General features: G+C 35.4%; 1 protein-coding gene across 1 annotated transcript in view; it reads left to right on the forward strand.

The window, feature by feature from the left end:
- The window catches only part of Pld1 (phospholipase D1), a 172,791-nt gene that overhangs the window by 136,025 nt on the left and 21,721 nt on the right, over positions 1-15,045 (forward strand). The window contains exon 23 of the mRNA XM_004633552.2: positions 10,771-10,905. Within this exon, the coding sequence (XP_004633609.2) occupies positions 10,771-10,905 (135 nt within the window). The remainder of the gene's footprint in view (positions 1-10,770; positions 10,906-15,045) is intronic.

The raw sequence follows: 15,045 nt of genomic DNA on the forward strand, positions 1-15,045 counted from the left end.
TATGGATGCCTGAGAAACAAGGGAGACAGTGGTATAATAAATTCTAGTTAAAGGACAACAGAAAGACAATATCTCAGCCGAAGCAGACAGGCAGTAAGAAAAAGAGAAGAGTTCCTCCTTCATCTGCCTTTTGCTCTGATCAGGACCACTGTGGGTTGGGTGATACCCATTGTTATGGTTTATGTCTAGTTGTCCCCCCAAAGCCTCATGCAGTCATTGGGTGGGGACTTCTAGAGTTTGAGATTAATTCATGATCCATGGGATTATGGGTCTTAGTACTGCTGGGATTATGAGTACAAGTGCTACACCAAGCCTGGGGCAGATAGCCTGAATGTAACATAAGAGGGACAGAGAGACAGACTTCCTCCCTGTTGCCATTGTTGCTGCTGCTCCTCCCTTGGCTTTCGTTGCTCTTTGCTGCCACTATGAACTGATGCTCTCTGCCCTGTGCCAGTCTGCTTTGGAGCCAGCCGAGTATAGACTAAAATCTCCAGTAACTATGAGCTAAATAAACCTTTCCTTCCTTCATTTTGGGTGTTGGGTGTTTGTCTTAACAATGAGAGAAGAGTAACTGAGACACCCGTCAACACTGGGAAGAGCCATCTGTTTTAATGAGCCCATCAACTCAAATGTTAACTTCATCTGGAAATCTGCTTACAAGAAATAATGTTTAATCTGGGCACTCCTTGGCCCAGTCAAGTTGATGAACACAATTAATCACAATAGAAACAAAATGCTAACACTGATCCTAGAAGAAGTTGAAACTCTGAAGTGACCTGTAACAAGGAAAGTGATTTGCAGTATTTCTGTAAAAAAAAAAAAAAAAAAAATCGTGGGCCCATGTGGCTTTGCTCATTATACCATCCACAAAGGAATCACCAACAAGTGTTCACAGCCTTTGCCCCCCAAATCAGGAGCAAGTGCTACTTCCAAACTCATTTTATAAGGCCAGTATCATCCTGATCCATTACCAAAGTGATTGCAAGAAAAGAAAGGTGACAGACCAATATTCCATATAAAATAGACAAAGCTATCCAGTGAAATACTGCCAAATTGAATCAACAGTATAAAAAGATTATGAATCCTGACCAAATGGAACTTAATCTAAGACTATGTGGTTGATGTAACATGTAGATGTCCATCAATATAGCTTACCATGTTAATAGAATAAAGGGCAAATACTGCATATGATCACCTCATTAAACACAGAAACAGCGGGGCTGGGGAGATAACACAGTAAAATAAGCACTTGCCTGGCAAGCGCAAGGGCCTGAGTTCAATCCCCGGTTCTGCTAAATAAATAAATAAATAAATAAATAAATAAATAAATGCAGAAACCTCAATTGGCAAAACTAAAACCTTTCATGATGAAAGACAAAAAAAAATTCTACAAGCTACAAATAAATGTGAACTTCAGCCTTATAAGAGGCATCTATAAGTATTGTCAGCTAGCATCACACTTAATAGTGAGGACAGAATACCTTGCCTCTGTGATCAGTAGGAGGGTGAGAATAGTCATTCTCAAGAAACATTATAATGGAGGTTTAATTTCTTTTTCAAGTTTTAGTTACTCACTAGTATGTGTTTTCAGTGCGTAATGTTTATGTTTCTTGTGGGGAGTTGGTACAGGTTCATAACACATTCAAAATCCTTTTTAATCTCTTTTCCCTCCTTTGCCACACTCCTCCCTCCAAATCTTGATCCTCTTCCCCTTTGGAAAAGATCTATCTCCCCATTTACCATCATCTAGCTTTTATTTTGCTCTTTACACTTAGGATTTCTCGTGTAAGAAATTGTATCGAGGCACTTTGGCAAGATATATATGGGGAGTGATGAAAGGGAGGGGTAAAAGCTCTCTGTTCATGAATCACAGAATCTTATGAAGAGAAAATCCAAAGAATTCATGCATACATACATACATGGACACACAAACGTGATTAAAGATAATAGTCATAAACTAAGATAAAGCTCTGTTTCAAGATATAAGATCAATATACAGAAAATCATTTCTATTTTCACTGGTGAATGAGTTGAAAATAAAATTAAGAAAGCAGTTCTATTTGTGTTGGTAGACTTAAAGATTTAAGATGACCATACTCTGCAAATTAATTTATCAACTTCAACACAATCTTTGTCAAAAATTCCCACTGGTGTTTTACAGGAATTGACAATATAACCCTAAAATTCATGTGGGATTTCAAAGCATTTAACAGAGCCTAAACAATCTTGCATAAGTAGCACAAATCAAAAGAGTCACATTTCTGGTTTCAAATCTTATTACACACCTAGGAAGTAATAAAAACTATGTTATACCAATAGTAGGTTAGACATATAGATCAGTAAAATGCAATCAGTAATTCAGAAATAAACTATTTTGGTTATGGTCAACTGAATTTCAATAAAGATACAATTCAGTGGCCAAAGAATAACCTTACCAAGTGGTACTGAACAAATGGAAATCCACATGTCAGAAAAAAAGTTGAACACTTTATATCATAGATAAAAGTTAATTCAGAATGGATCAGAGATATAAATATAAATGTTAAGACTTCAGATCTCTTGAAAAAACAGAAAGAACTCATTGTTATCTTGGTTAAGCAATGGTTTGTTAAATATTACATCAAAACTCTAATAATGCATGTTAAAATGCAGTAGCTGAGTAGGATTTCATTAACCAGAAACCTTCTATATTCTGAAGAATACGATTAAGAAAATGAAATAATTCACAGAATAAGAGAAAATGCTTGCAAATTATGCAAGCAATGTGGGATAGTATTCAGAACATATAAAGCATTCATACAATTTGATAGTGAAAAGAATATTAATTTGGTTTAATGGTGGAAAAGAGTCTAAACAGACATTTTTTTCCAAAAAAAGATACACAAGTGGCCAGTAAACACATGAAGAGATACTCAATACCATGAATCTTGACCAGAATTGAAATTGAAATCACACTGAGATCCATCTTTATACCATCCCACCTACTAGAATGGCTAAAACAATGAGTATTGACAAAGACATGGAAGAGCAGACATTTTATTCATCACTGTTGGAATGTAAAATAGTATAACATCTTAAGAAAATATTTTGGCAGTTCCTCAGAAGTTAAACCTAGAGTTACCATATAACCCAGCAATTCACCTTAGTAATAGTCTTGAGCGTTGAAATTGTATGTTCACACAAAATTTGAATGTGAATGTTTATAGCAGCATTATTCAAACATGGAAACAGTCCAATGTCCACTTAACTGATGAATGTATAAACAAAATGTAGTATATCTAAACATAATACTCTAGTATTTACTCATAAGATGGAATGTACCCAAACTTACTATAATATGGGCAAACCATGAAAATATGCTAAATAAAAAGGCCATGTGTTGTATGATTCCATTTCAATGAAGTGCTTCAGTGAGAAAATTCATAGAAATAGACCAAAGAATAAAATAGGAGTCACTGTTAATGAAATGGAATTATCAGAGGTGAGGAGTGATAAAAATGTGTTAAAATTAAGTAGTGGTACAGGTGGAAACACCTTATGGATGAAATTAAGTAGTGGTACAGGTGGAAACACCTTATGGATGTAGTTTTTAAAAATATCTACTGAATTGTACATTGTTTATTGCTGTGTGTGAGTTAGAACCTAGGGCCTTGCGCATACTAAGCAAGTGCTGTGCTCCAAAGCGTACAACTCAGGGTTGATCTATGACTTTAAAGGGTGAGATTTATGACTTTAAATTTTTGGTACAATATACAGATATAAAGTTTTAAGTGATCTGAAAGTTTCAAAAATGATGACTTGATTATGATGTATCTAATATATATCCATTTCTCACTGTTGTTTTGCTTAACCTATAAATCTTTTATGTCACCAATACAGTACCAAATACTTTCCACATGTTGTACCTCCTTGTAACCAGGACAGAATGTTTCCTAGAGCAGAATCTCTAGTTCTATTTTCTGTTGGGTAAAAGTTCAGTGACAGTGGCTGAGCCAATCCATAAATGATGCCTTGATAAAATGAACTTGGAAAAGCCATTTAGTGCTGCCTGGCACTGGCTTGTTAAAATGCAAAGATGAGGTTGTAGAAGAATAAAAAAGTCGAACCAAACTTATTATTTAGTTTCTCAACTGTAAAATTGTCCCGGGCTTATTATAAAGCATTTTCTTTGGCTGTGGACACTTTTGCTGCCTCTGCCACTCAGGGAAAATTAATTGGATTTTAACACAAGAAGCAATTTCAGTGCTAAGCCTCCTTGTGAAAAGATTTCCAACTATCCTGGGAACAATTCAAAATAAAGCATCTAAGTGGGGAAAATGTTTGCATTCTAAACATAGGAAAGATTAATTATATAATGCCCCTTTCTGAAGTAGAAGGTTATATTGTTGGCTTTGTTTCTGTTACTATGTAGTGAGTTTTAAAGACATCAGCCACTAGCCTCTAATTGGATAAAGAAATATAGCTCTCTACTGTTTTAATTATTTAGAATAGCAGAACTGCTGTGGTGAGTGTTAAAATTCCTGAAAAGAAATTCAGCAGCTATTAGCGTATAATTATCTGATACTCCAGCCTTCAGAAATTGAAGGTTTAGTTGAAAGCATTTGTTTAACATATTTATAATTTTTATGATTGTAGTCCTTTAACACAGACAAGTTAGTAAAACGTAATATAAGGGGCAGACGTATTCAGTCCTAATTAAACATGTACATATACCAAGCGCCACAAGTTTTTAACTAACAAAAGCCTATAATAAATCTTGGTATTCTTTTACAAAATTTCCTTATAAACATTGGGTGTATTGAAGATGTCTTCTTTTGAGTTACACATGCCTTTGTATTAATAGCAGATACATCTGGTGATCTTCATAGGTCTGCAGTTTCTCAAACACGTCTATATCATGATTTGGAAACATCCCCTGATACCTGTCCATCTATAACTTCACCTTGATGATTGTATAATAGCCCTGGCTTGCTTTTGTCTGTTAAAGGCACTTATTTTTCCACGTTTGTATCTCCTCAAAACCTAATGTGACCAATTTTATGACTCTTACTTACAGAGCCTGTTTTCATCATAGAGTATAGTTCTGGTCAAAAGGTATCCTCAATTCACATGTTCTCTTCCCAGATGCAGTGCACAGTGGGTTTATTCACATCACAGTTTTACATCCCCATTGTACTCAAGAGGCCACATTGTGAGTCACCTAAAATACCTACTTTCAGACCCTGAACTCACCTTTCTTTTAGTGTCTATTAACTGGTACTGTTAGCTTCCTTCTAAAAGCCATTTTTCACAAAAAAAAAAAAATGTTCTGACCACTTTATGAAGCTTCTACATGGGCAAGGGTGAGTGGGAAGTCATTAGGGGGTGTCAGCTAGTCATTATGATTGATCTTTTTTCTTAAAAAGAAAACTTCAGTTTTGAATCAATTTAAACTTATAGAATAGATTCCAGGACTGCCAGAAACTGTTCATTGTGACTTATCAAATGGGAACATTTTACTTTCTTTGATCTGTTCTTTCTCAGTAGAGATAGATAGGTGTTGGTGTTTTGAGTTTGTTGGTTTGCTTGTTTATTATTGTTGCTTGTTAACCATCTTGGAATAAGTTGCACCCATAACGCTCATTGATTCCTAACTAAATTTAAACATACTAAATGTGTATGCTTAATCAAGATGAGTGAAATTAGCGCTGAAATAATATTATTACCTAGTTCAACAGAATTCATTGAAATTTTGCTAACTTAATAATGTCCTATACAACAAAGAAGGAAAAAGTTTAGTTTTTATTCTGGGTTCAAGATTCATTTCAAAAATCATGCATGGCATTTGGTTGTCTTGCATTTTTACCTCCCTTTAATTTAAGTGGTCCTACAACAGTTTTATTTTGGGGGTGGACAAAGCATCAGCGATGAAAGAGTGCAGGCAAGTTGTTATGTAGGACGTTCGTCATTTTGGAAATACCAGTTGGTTCCTCATGATAAAATTCAGGTTACATATTTTTTGCCTTGAATATCTCAGAAGTTGATGTGTTCTAAAGAATGCTAGTTCCATTTCTGGTTCCAGAAGTATTGTTTCTTTCTTTCTGTCTCTCTCTCGCTCTCGCTCTCGCTCGCTCTCTCTGGAACTAGGGATTGAACTCAGGCCCTTGCACTTGTCAGGCAAGAGCTTATTCTACTGAGCTATCTCCCTGGCCCCTGTATTTCATTTCTGATTGTGGTTTTTTGATCCCCAGTGAAAGCAGTCCTGCCAGTGTTCTCTGTCAGTTATTGCTCTCCTTTTTTTTTTTTTTTTTTCCTGTTGCACACAGCTTCTGTAACAATATGCTATAAGAGATGGGTTGGTACTTTACCATTCTATAGTGATTGAATCCTCTTGAATTTTCTTACTTTTAGTAATTATAGTGCTTTCATGACTTATACTAGAATTGCTTTTCCTCATTTCAAGTTTCACACAGAAGAAAGACAAGAATGCTTCTTCTCTATTAACATTAGTGTGGTCCAAGAGCGTGATCACCTCTATTTTTGTCTAAAACCAGTATTATCAGAGAAACAAAGCAACAATTTCTATATCTGCAAGACAAGAGACTTGCACTTAAGTGAGCATGTATAGACAGATGTGTGTGAGTAGACCCCAAAGTCAGTCATCCAGGAGAAATACGTGGAGACATCCAGAGAGTCCACTACAAAAAAACGTTTTCTTGCAACGTCAGAATTTCTTAATATTTTTTGAGAAAGCACTTTGAGTCTACATAAACATCTTGGCTTCTCACAAACCCTGCTGCTTTTAACATATACTAATAATTACATGATATTCTCTGACTCCATTATTATATATGTACCAAATGTCAATTTTCTAATCTGATTTTGTTTGTATTTATTAGTTGCTTTTAAATTAATTAGTTGGAATTCTATTGTAAGGAAAAGTTTTTCTTCTCCATTTATTTATTTATTCATTCATTTGTATTGGTCTGAGCTGATCAATTCTTATTTTATTGAGTAGTTTATGATTTTGATATTCAGTTTTCCCAAGTTGGAGGGCTTTATGTCTTCTGACTTCTTTCTCAGCCTTCACTTTCACTGGCACAGTAAGGTGCTCCAGACTTGTGCTTTCCCAGCACTGGCCCTGGAGTCAGCTATTTCTCCAAGAAACCTGGGTTCCTTTAATGAAAATGATATTTAGAAACCAAAATCTTAGGGCTACTACGAATGATCATTGCTATCAGAATACCACTATTATAAGTCCTTGTAAAGGACTATCTATATATCTATAATCTTCCTCCCTTCTTGCCTCCCTCCCTCCCTCCCTCCCTCCCTCTTAGGTAACAGTATTATATCAATGTTAATTTTTCAGTGATACATCAGTTCACAAACTGAATGTGTGTTACACTTTTGGCAAAGATGGCCACCTTTGTGTTTGTGTGGGAAAAATGGCCATGGATGTGTTTGTCACCTGATGCAGAGTTGGCAAACAAAAATAAAAGTTGTCAAATGCCTTTGTTTGTGAACCAAGTTGTTTGCAAACAAAAGGTGTCATAAGTGGAGGTACCTCTGTAGTATTTCCTTTGATGACCCAACTCCTTCCATATTGATACCTCCAATTCCAATCCCACCCTACAGCATTCCTTCTAGCTATTACTGTTTCTATTTTTATAACTCTTTTCCCTTATGGTGAAAGCATATTTACATGTATTCTTCAGCTCAGAATATACAGAAAATAGTTCTTCAATTAGTAGTCTGTACTGCTATGAAGAACAACTGTACTTACTATAATAAGTTTGTTGATAGTTATCTTTGTCTCAAGACTAATGTCTTTGAGCAAGCTACTTGGATGGTTATTGATTTAAAATGTAATTAGGTTAATTTGCTTCAGTTTGTGTTTCATTTTAGATTTTGTTCCTCTATTTTTCTTTTGAATATGTGAAATAAGCTCTTAAATGTCAGAAGTACACAAAAGATATGTTAAATAAACACCACTCCCTTATACGATCAGTTTCTACCCGACCCTGTTCCTACCCACAGCCATTAGTAACCAATTTTTTTTTTAGTAACCAATTTTATCAGTTGTTAGATTAATTTTGTCTCTCTTTTTGAACAGATGAGTAGATACATGTGTATTCTCTTATTTCCCTTGATGTCTTTCACAAAATTAATACACCACACCTTTTTTTGTTATTTGCTTTTTCACTTAACAGTCTGTCCTGGAAATCACTCTATGTCCACATCAGTTCCGAGACCTCTGCAGCGTCTCCCAGGTGTGGATTTGGCAGCGCATTCCATCCCTCTGCTCTGCATGGGCATTGAGCTTATTTTCAATAACAAACAATTACATGCTTCCACTGTCAGCATTAGACAATGAGTAACACTGTGCGTGTGTGTTCATATCTATTGAAGGTATATATTCAGTGTGTTCAGAATGTGCTTGTCCTATTTTTTTTTTTCACAAAATCAAATGATTTCTTTAGGTAAGAAATGGCTTCTCAACTTAATTTGCATTTCTATTATTGTAAGGATACTTTTACAAGTGAATCTCTTGTGTGAATTGTCTATTTGTGTTTCTAGCTCATTAAGATCAATTTTCCCTTCAATTATTAAGAATCTTTAATATATTCTAAAGAATTTTTAATTAAAAAACTCAAATACTTTTTCTGTGATATGTATTACAAATACATTCTCCTAGTTTGTATTTTGCATTTAGTTTGCTTGTGCTATTTAGCATCATGCAAATGTGTTTTTTCTTAAGTCTAGTCAACTGTATCAATTTTTTACTGCCTCTGGATAGTTACAAAGATTTCTCCACACTTGGGTTGTAGAGGGATTCATTCACATTTTCTTATAATACTTATCTAATTTCATTTGTTTACATTTCTATCTCTGATATGTTTGGAATTTATGCTTGATAAATTCTTGGGGTTTTACTTTTTTCAAGTTATGCAATTTCATTTTTTATTTTATTTTAAGTCCCTGTCTTAGTCTCTCAACTGGGCCTCAATCGTACATAAAACTTCCATATATTCTTAGTTCTACTTTTTGACTTTCTGTTCCAGTCACTGGCTTCTCTGTTTATGTGCCAGATGTGCACTACTATAATTATAAAAACTTTATAGCATTTATTAATATCTGGTAGGGCTAATGTCTCTTCATAGTTTTTCTTTCCATTTTTCCTCCTTATTCCTGCATATTTATTTTTTAAAATTCTGTGGAATCAGAGTTCCTAGCAGTGTCATGGGAATCTGCTTTTAGGCTTACTAATTAAGCCTAAAATTAATGAATGGTACATCATTACCAAAATTGATTTCAGCAAAGGGCTTCCTCAATGGTTCCCTTAAAATGCTACTTTGGGTCTTAATATTTTAAATTTTAGGTGACAACCTGGCTATAGATTATACAAAATATCTAAAGATGGGGACCTTATCTGCCATTTGATATTCAGCCATTGAGTCATCCATGGGTTCAGCTTTTTAAGTACTGTGCAAGGATGAGGATACGAAGATATGTAAGACCAGTTTCTGTACTGTTGTAGGAGAAATGGAAGATTATATAAATATTTGTAAAAATTAGGCATGGCCATAGAAATACGTTTGGGGAGTTTTATGGGGATGAGTGGCTTCAAAGAAGAAATGTGCCTCTCTTCTGGACCTTAGAAGACTTCAAAGAGGCAGTGGTGCTTTGGACAAAGCATTTCCCCCATGTATTAACATGCAGTGAAAGACAGTGATTTCAAACATATCATTTACATGGAGTTTTTAAGCAATGCTTCTCTTACACATGATACGCTGGGACATCAACTCACCAACTCACCCAACAGTGCTACCTAGGATTACTCATATACATAAGAGAAAGTTGATCTGTAAATAGAGGAATCTCTAAACTGAGTGAATTCTTTCTAGGATGTCCAAACTTATTAGAAACACTGATTGACATCGATAGTAAAGTAGAAAACATCAGCTATAAGTGGAAATTTCAGTAAATGGAGCATGAATTGCCACTGGTTCTATTACTATGCTTCACACTCTCTTAAAGTAAAAAATAGGCTTATGCTCTCTATTAGAATTTGTGATAGTTTGGTTCCATTCCATTTATTCCTATTATTAGACTTTGCTTACCCAGGATAATTGCTATGTGGAAGAGCGGCCATAAAATCTTATATTAGCATTCATACTGGGGTTATAATTATGGGTTGGCTTGGTAGGGAGTGAATTTGCTATCCCATGAGTAGCTGTAATGAAGAATGAAAGGCCAACATTTTAAATTGCAATACAAGTGCCCCTTGCTCAAAAGAAAATTGCCCCAAATCAAGTGTAGTAAGGACTCTTGCATTTACTAATTTTAATGGTATAGTGGGTAGAGGGCTTTTAAATTACCAACATATATATTTATCTAAAGTCCATTTAACTGGTGTTTGGTTTTGACATGTTACAGATCATGTATGTTTCAGTGGTTCCTGACCCACACTTTGCAGCAGGTGTCAACTGCAATGGAAGCAAGTGTCACCCTGAAATAGTACACTACTATTCTGCTTTAACTAGCTTTCGCCATTACTTTTCAGTAGTTACTTACCAAATGCTTTTTAAGGCTTATGTTTTAATGTATATTTGGATTGTCTCATGAATTGGAAGAAAGTAAGCATTTTGGCATGGTGTTTGAAAAAATATATAGGCTTCCAGATTAACCTGGAGAAAGTTAAAATAGTTCCTGGGTGAAAACAGTAAAATTTAATGTGCCTCTTTTGAGTATGACCATATTAATTTTAGTAATTTCTTTTTTAATTTACAGTTGGTAATCAGTGGATAAATTACATTTCATTCTGTGGTCTTAGGACACATGCTGAGCTTGAAGGAAGCCTAGTCACTGAGCTTATCTATGTCCACAGCAAGTTGTTAATTGCTGATGATAACACTGTTATTATTGGTAAGTATGTGGTCTGTGATTGTGTTCCTGGCCACTTGATTTATCTCATGCCCAAATCTTTCTTCCTTATTCTGCCTGCACTTTTCTTTGTAGTTGAGGGAGTTAGCATATTATCTAAAACATTTCTGAAGAAATCATTTTTTCTCACATCCTTTCTAGTCTGTGTTTATCAATTAAAAAAGTCAAAGATACCAAGCAAAGAAATTGACTTGTTACAGATCATAACATTCAAAAAGCAGTGGTTTAACCTAGCAGTCTAGTCTGCCTGATCTCACTCATTCTTTATTGATAAGTAGTATAAGTAATGTTATTTGTTATTCTTATTTTTAATCCTAGTTCTTTAATTTCTGGGATTAGAAGGGGAAAAATATGAAGGGAAAGTGTCATAAAAGAGTTCCTGCAATTAATTTGCACTTGAGCACAACACATCTACCAACTCATTACCAGAGATCTGAAGTTATTTAAAAGCGAAGTCCTTTTATTAATGTATTGCTGCCTGCATGCTTACCGTTGTTTTTCCTAATGTCTGTGCTTTGGGTGTTGGCTAGCTTTATGGGATAGCTTTGTCAGTGTGTATGGAGGTAAGGAACAGGTTGCATATTAATGATAGGATGAGCCTATGCTAGACATCCTAGTTCTTTCTTATCAATGATGTACAGTGGATTCTCCAAAGACCTCTTCCCACTGATAGGTTCAGCATTTACTGGCTTTACTTTCCACACATACGAGATTTATTTGGCCAGAGAGATGGATTTTCCTCATTTTCATAAACACCAGAGGCTTAATTTTTTACTATCATTGAGTTGTTTTGCCTTTGTAATATTATGAACAGGGAGAGTAAGGATGAGAAACAAAGAGTTAGTAACCAGCCAGATAAATGAATCGATGAGTATGGATTTATGTTACTCTGAAGCAGGCTGTGTCCCACCACTGAGGATTCTGCTCATCTGTTTTAAATAAAATGCAGTTTCTTAGCTACAATAAGATAATTCCCTAGTCTTTAAGAAATTAAATGTCACAAAGTGTTTTGAATTCTATTTGGCAGCCACTATGCCTTTTCCATCTCTATCCCCCATGGAGCAAAGAAAAATTTAATATTATCTAGGAATAATTAGACTGCCTTATCTGGAATATGATTTAAAAAGTAGTTCGGAAACCATGAAATGTGTGGACCACGGTGTATGTGTGTGTGTGTGGTGGGGGGGATTGGATAGATTGATTCACTATTTGTGCAGGACATTAAAGAAAAACATTTTGTTCTCCCATCTGCTGCTTTATAAGGATCGTAGCTATTTAGGGGTTTGTTTGCTTTTCCTCTTCAATACTCAAGGTTTCTCTGATCTCCCCCTCCCCCAAACACACCAGCTATGCTGGCCTTGTTTTTCAAAAGCTAACCTCAGAATATTTTTATATTAAATTTGGCAATAACAGCAGGAAGGGAAAAATATTGATGTTTGCTGAAATGGAAAAATAAACAAAGCCAAGAAAAATTCAGTTGATCTGTTCAGGAAGATTTCAGAACTCTTGAAGTAAAAATTGACAGATGTGAATATTTTCCTTTAAAAAGTCACTTTGACTTTCAGCCTTCTTCACAGAAGAGTATAAATGCAAATTCGTACTCAGTGACACATCTAGCAGTTAAATAGGTTTTCTGAGGTTTTTAATTGACTTATTTTCTAGAATGGTCTTTGAGTCCTTAAAGGTTAGTTTTTTTAAGCTGGCAAGAATTGATCAATTTTGCTTAGAATTTTCATCTGCCCTCTTGAAACTGAAGATGTGGGCATGGGACTGTGAAGAGGTCTTTCTTGCTGGCCTCAGAAGCTGGGTTTCTTTTTTCCCTTCCTAAGAGCATTGGGTCAGAAAGAATAGATTTCTCCCCAGGAAAAATCCAAAGGTCCTTTATTTTTATCTCAGTGAAAACTTTCCCATTTGTTGTTTCTATAACATGTCAACCCTGTTTAAATTCAGACTATAGGGAATGATATTTAAAATTTCCAAAGAAAAGCTTACAAAGGTTAGGTTAAACATATTTTATAGATTTTTAAACAAGTATTTTAAAGCGGAGGTTAAAGTAACTAGCAATTAATTTTTCTAAAATGGTAAAATTATACCAGAGTACTGAATAACAAACATAAGAAAAATGACTAATCTTTTTTCTCTTCATTTGTTTTCTTCATGAGCAAAGATTTACTTTTTTGACTTCAAAGATCTCTTTTATATATTTTTTTGATTATCTGTAGACCTGGATAGTCCTGCTACTCACGAGATCTCAGACAATATCCACTATACTGATCCACTTTTACTTTGGCACATAAACTAATATTTGTGTGTTCTCCTAACCCAAGCAACGCTCTCCCTTAAGTAGAATTGAAGGCTATTTTGTTGATGAAATAAGATAATTGATTTTTACAATGCAAAGCACAAACAAACAAAATAGCAAACTTCTCCTCACAGTGCTCAGGGCTGGAGCAAAAGCAGTCATATCTTCCCCATAACATCAGAAGCATCAGGATGGTCTTTGCAGGGCAGCATCTGGGAGGCCCAGAGATGATCACCAAGTGTGGGTAGGTGGGGACACTGCATGGATCGTGAATATCCATTTTGGAAGGGCAGGCTAGAGAATGGCAAGTGAGCATCTATAGTTGAAGGGCTGCCCCAGTGAAGGGAGATTATATTAATTTTTCAAAGAGCTAGTCCCGTGGGTTCTATCCTTGCTATGTTAGAATCACCTGGGAAATTGAAAATGTCTTTAGTGTACTTTACAAAGGATCAAACCCCAAAACAAATCAAAAGGATGTACTGATGGTAGACACATGGACAGAGCAATATACCAGTGTTTGCTTTCTGTTTCCAATAGTATTTACCTGATTGGTCTGGTTCCAGACTCAGGCATGGTAGGTAGGTAGGGGAGCTGTTTAGGTTTTGGATTCAGGATTTCTTTGTAAGTCCTAGGTACCTGGCTATGTGTAATCAGAGCTGAGAGTTCTTATGTGGAGGCACTGGAAACATGAGTGGGTGCAGACTACTATTTGGGCTCAACAGAGAAAGCAGATTTCCTTGAAAATAGAGCAGAGTTGATGTGGGACTCTTAATTACTATTGTAACAAATAGCCAAAAGCTTAGTAGCTTAAGAAAACACCGATTTATGATGTGCCATGTCTGTAGATTAGAAGTCAAGCAAGAGCCTAAAATTAGGCATCAACCTGACACCTAAGTGTTGTATTCTTTTCTAGGAGTTATAGAAGAATGCCTTTCCTGACCTTTTTCAGCTTCTAGATTTTGCCCACACTCCTTGCCTTCTGAGCTGCTTCAGCCACTTTTGAAGCTGTCAACCTTGCATCTCTGGGAATTCTCAGAAGTCTCAATCCATCTGTTTATAAGCACATCTTCCTATAAATTCTCTCCATGTCTTTTTTTCCCTCTTAACTTCTAAGTCGCTAGTGACTATGCTGAGCCCACCTGGATCACCCCCTGGATCATCATCCTATTTTAAAGTCACCTCATTGGCAACCTTACCTCCATAGGCAATTCCCTTTGCCATGTAACCTAACATATTCATAGGTTTTAAGAGTTAGAAATGACATCTTTGGGCTAGTCTGTCTACTATGAAGAGATTTGTAATTCTTACATAAGACACAAGAAAAGTATCTATCCCAAAGCAAAAGATGAGTAAATGCAACTCTATTAAAATTTAGAACTTCATTAATTAAAAAGTTTATAAAGAGATTTAAAAACAGATTAGAAAGATAAACTAAAAAGGAGAAGAAAGCATGATTTACAGTGCACTGAATATTCAAAACTCATGAAAAAATGTCGTAAGACAATAAAAGACAAACATCCAAAAAACATGAAAGGACAGAAGTATTTTATAGGAACTGCACCAAAGAGAAAATAACTAAGGATCATAAACATATAGAAAGTCGTTCATTCCCATTAATATAACTGTATAAATGACAATTTTTAGAATTACCAGAGTGGGAAAAAAATTAAAAATTGGGCAATTTAAGTATTGGCAAGATGGTGGAGCAATAGGAGCTTCCATTCATTGCTGGTGAGAACGTAAGTTGGAAACCACTTTGGAAAGTATATCCTGGAATTACCGAGGAAGTCACACAGCCTGCAACTCAGCAGCCCACTCCT

This window comes from Octodon degus, unplaced genomic scaffold (assembly GCF_000260255.1).
Source record: "Octodon degus isolate 3935 unplaced genomic scaffold, OctDeg1.0 scaffold00055, whole genome shotgun sequence".
NCBI lineage: Eukaryota > Metazoa > Chordata > Mammalia > Rodentia > Octodontidae > Octodon > Octodon degus.